A 4,566-nucleotide genomic window follows, 5' to 3' on the forward strand; every position below is an offset into this window, starting at 1 on the left:
TTTAGAAATCTTTGCAGAAGCAAAAATGGGTATTGCTATTTTTAAGAATTTATTTTTTGGTTAACATGTCCATTTCCTGAGGTAACTATGGCATAGAGGATAGCCTAGCTTCAAAACCAGGAAGACCTGGGTTGAAGTCCTGCGGTTGACACATATTGGTTGTGTGACCATATCAAGTCAATTAATCTATAGTGTTCTAGACAGTTTTCTAAATTGAAAAGAACATTTTTAGTGGTAGAGAGAATTTCTTCACTCTGGATTATCAGAGAAACCACATGCTTAGTCTCTACTCTCTATCTCTATCTCATTGTATCTTTCACTTTTCAATATGAGTCTTGGGCTATGTCAATGATCTTACCTAGCATTTTATGCTACCATGCTTTCCCTTCTTTTCTCCTTTCTTTTATGCCTCCTTATTATAAAGTATAGATGTTGAATTGAGTTGTTTCCTTTGCCTAGATAGCTCTTTCTACATATCTCACTATGGCTATCAACTCTCTGCATCCTATCTGTTTAGTGATGTATTTAGTTTCTCTTTACTTCAATTTCTATGTACATAATCTTGATTTCTGATCACCAATCTGCTTATTTTGTCACCATTATATTAACATACATGTATACTTACTATCTATCACTGAAACTTTTTGGCATTCTTCCCACAGGATGACATATGGGAATGATTAATGGGAGGAGACTCACAGTTAAGAGACAATGGAAAGGACCAATGAGAGCAGCCCAGTAGGATTCATCCTATTGGGTTTCTCTGACCAGCCTCAACTGGAAATGGTCCTCCTCTTTATCATCTCCATCTTTTACATCTTGACCCTGGTGGGGAACTCAACCATCATCCTGGTATCTTACCTGGACCCTAAACTTCACACCCCCATGTATTTTTTCCTGTCCAACCTTTCCTTCCTGGATCTCTGCTTCACCACCAGCATTATCCCTCAGATGCTATGGAACCTTGGGGGTCCTAATAAGAGCATCACTTACATTGGTTGTGTGATTCAGTTTTGTGTGGCTCTGGGGCTGGGTTCCACTGAATGTGTTCTCCTGACTGTCATGGCTTATGATCGCTACATTGCCATCTGCCGGCCCCTTCACTATGCTATTATCATGCACCCAAGGCTTCTCAAACAATTGGCAGCTGTGATCTGGGCCAGTGGCTTCATAGAGTCCTTGGTTCAGTCAATATTGACTTTTCAATTGCCTCTCTACAGTCACCACAGGGTGGATGATTTTATGTGTGAGGAGCCAGCCTTGATTAAAATTGCTGCTGTAGACACCACCTTCTTGGAGACTGAGCTTTGCATAGCCAGTATCCTTTATGTTGTAATGCCCTTGGGCTTTATCCTGGTCTCCTATGGATGCATAGCTAGAACCACACTGAGGATAAAGTCAACTGGAGGGCGGCAGAAGGTTTGGGGGACCTGTGCTTCTCATTTGTTGGTAGTAACCTTATTCTTTGGAACTATAATCCCTGTGTATGCACAACCCAAAAATAAGTATACTCAGAATCAGAGCAAGTTCCTTACCCTCTTCTATACTGTGGTCACCCCCACTCTCAACCCCATGATATACACCTTGAGGAACAAAGATGTTAAGGGGGCAGTGAGAAGGTTGCTGTGTCAAAACCAAGGTTCTGGAGAAAAATTAACTAAGAGTTAGCAAATCCTTGTTCCAGTACTTCAGTATCCATTTATATATTTCTCTAGAACCCCCAAACAAGGGCAGGTCCTTTCTGATTGTATTTCCATTCAATTGGGGAATTGCATTTGCTGTAAGATAAGCTAGAATGCTCACTTTAAAGATATTAGAACGTCATAAAACCTCCATTGTTAATAAGTATCTATCCTGTCCTTTGATGAGAAGATATCAAAGATTATCATTAAGAGGTGGAAAAGAAAGCTTTTAAATGCATTTAGTCATAGATGGAGAATTTGGCTCTCTCTATAACCACCAAGATAGAAACTTCTTGCTTTCTGTGACTGTAGTAATTGAGTTCTGTAGGCTGATGAGCAACCTGAATGCAAAAGAGGAGTAATTTAGCTCTTTTACACAAGAAATTTAGACTTTTCTCCCAGATCCCAGTCACTCTGATAGGTGATACTTTACCTAATCTTGCCAGGAATTAGATATCCTTTTTATTACCATTTCCTACAATTTCTTCACTCTGCTCTCTCCCCACAACCCCTGCAATGGATTATCTTCTTAGCACTTAACCTATCTTTTCTCTCTCCCTCTCTCTCTCTCTGTCTCTCTCTCTGTCTCTCTCTTTCTCTCTTCTTCCTTTCTTTCTTTCTTACACAGCCAACCCCCAAATTTCCTTTTTAATGATAATATTTTTCATTCCAATTCTGCTCTTAGTAAATGTTTATTTTCTGTTTAAAAAATATTCTATTTGATGAAAGTTTATCTGTTTTTCCATTCTAGTCAAGACAAATGCATCTACCACAAAAATAAAACAAACTAACAAAAACTCAGAGTCAGGAGATTCCCTTTGCTAGAGTAATCCTCTGTGAAACCTCTTACAAATTAATATCTAAGTAGCTCACTTTACTTATATGTAAAATCAGAATAATATTCATCTTCTTTGATTTAAGCCCCTTGTGAAAACCAAATTCATTCATTTCTTCATTGTTTTATTTTGATGTAGACATGTGATTTTGTGTTAGTAACATCTGTTGTAGAAGTCCCCTCCACCAATTCAGATCGGCAACTCATTTGTTTATTTATAATTTTACATGCTTTCATGAAGTACTGAGAGGTAAAGCAATTTACCCATGGTTGCATAGGTAGTATATGTCAGAGGCAGAATTTGAACTTAGATCTTTCTGTCTCCAAGGCCAGTCTTCTAACCATGATACCACTCTACCTCTATCTAACACAATGTCATAAAAGTGAAAATGTCTTGGAAAAAATGTAATGCTATTCAAGTATAAGTGTTTATTGTCAACAAGGCAAAAAGGTGTCACTAGCTCACTTTGATAACACCTTTGTAGCAACTGTCAACCTGGAAACATAGTAGTTTAAAGGATCCTGATATCTATCTTTGAGAGTTAAATGGGTCCTGGTAATATCTCCAGAAGGAATAAAGGATTTGACTATTACTAGGATGGTTGCCTTCCTTCCCCAACTGGTTGTTCTCCTTCATTCTAAAAGAGGATCAAAATGACATCACTATGCTAGAATAAAGTCTGACTATGGCTGGTCAGACTAATATTACCTCAGAATACTCTACCACAGGCTGGGCACAAATGAGTGGAGATGTCTCTCTCTAAATTTGTGCATCTCATGTTTCTTTTCAGCTACTTCAATTCTGCTTTGCTCTTAGAGCACAGCTCCTTCTCTGATGTGGGCATGCCATGCTGAGCAGTCCTGTGCCAGGGTCTGCCATGTCACAAAATCAATACCAAAATTCTGAAGAGAGACCATGAGAGTATTCTTCTATTGCTTCTTCTGATTACCACATAAACTGTAGGATTTTATAAAGCAAATAGGTAGGGACAGGGATGCTTGTCAGGAGTGGTGAGGAGCATCGGAAGCCCAACTAATGTTTTCTGTGGCCGTGTGGATTGAGGTCTGAGAACTATGCCTGATGTATTCAAAGGGAGACATCGCATTTCTTCTCTTGACTATAATAGTAGTTAGGCAGTATGGTGTACTCAGTGATCCTGGAACTTAGGAGACCTGGGTTATAGGCCTGGTTCATTAACTAGCTTTAGTTTCTGAAGCAAATCACTTACCCCTTCATGTCTTAGTTTTACTAATCTTTGAAGTATGGATATAAGGTGAATACTCCATATTTAATTTTATGTGTCTTTTGTCTCTTGCGTGCCCCTTTTTTGTGGTAGATGCAATTGTGTCACACAAATGTTTGCATGATGCAAATATGAGTTTCTGAAATGTCATTATCTTTATGGATTAGAAATAGAGTAAATAATATAGAATATAGAAATAGAAAAATAATGATATATGTAACATTTCATATCTATGGAGATGGGCACACAAAGGGAAGAGATATTGATGGACAGAACTGGAAGGATGAATGAGAAAGAAGATATGCATTCACACACATATAAGTATTTTTACATGAGGGATACTGCATAGTTAGAATAATACTAATAGTGATTCTATACACTAGAATTGCATGAAAGCTCTATGAGTAATTGCCAAGTATAGTATATTTTGAAGAGATTGTTTCCTGTAGTTATTGAATACAAAGGAAAATACCCCTCCTCTATGTATATATTAAGAAGCTTAACAAGAGAATTCAATCAGTATCAGGAGTGAATTAAATAGATTAAGACTAAGCTTCTAGAGAAGTGAAGAGGACTAAACTACTATTACAGTATATTAATAGTTTGAGGTCACTTGGGGTATGACATTCATCATTATCAATATATTACACACATATGTATTTTATATTTATTACTGACTCCATTTGTCAAATAAATTGCATTCATTTAAATTTTGTATAGTTATTTGAATATAGAAAATTAAGAATAATTTTTACTAGGAAAGGAGGTCTCTCTATATTGTTAACACATATTTAATAAATTGCAG

General features: G+C 37.1%; 1 protein-coding gene across 1 annotated transcript; it reads left to right on the forward strand.

Annotated features, from left to right (window-relative positions):
• Positions 1-711: 711 nt before the first annotated feature.
• On the forward strand, positions 712-1,668 carry LOC114052813 (olfactory receptor 2G3-like). The gene has a single exon (XM_027875552.1). It carries the CDS (start codon positions 712-714, stop codon positions 1,666-1,668), a length of 957 nt encoding a protein of 318 aa, XP_027731353.1.
• Positions 1,669-4,566: the final 2,898 nt, after the last annotated feature.

This window comes from Vombatus ursinus, unplaced genomic scaffold (genome assembly GCF_900497805.2).
Source record: "Vombatus ursinus unplaced genomic scaffold, bare-nosed wombat genome assembly UNPS02003812.1, whole genome shotgun sequence".
Taxonomy (NCBI): Eukaryota; Metazoa; Chordata; class Mammalia; order Diprotodontia; family Vombatidae; genus Vombatus; species Vombatus ursinus.

Excerpts from the sequence above, each read along its gene's own strand:
- LOC114052813 (XM_027875552.1), top strand. The coding sequence starts at position 712 with ATGGAAAGGACCAATGAGAGCAGCCCAGTAGGATTCATCCTATTGGGT.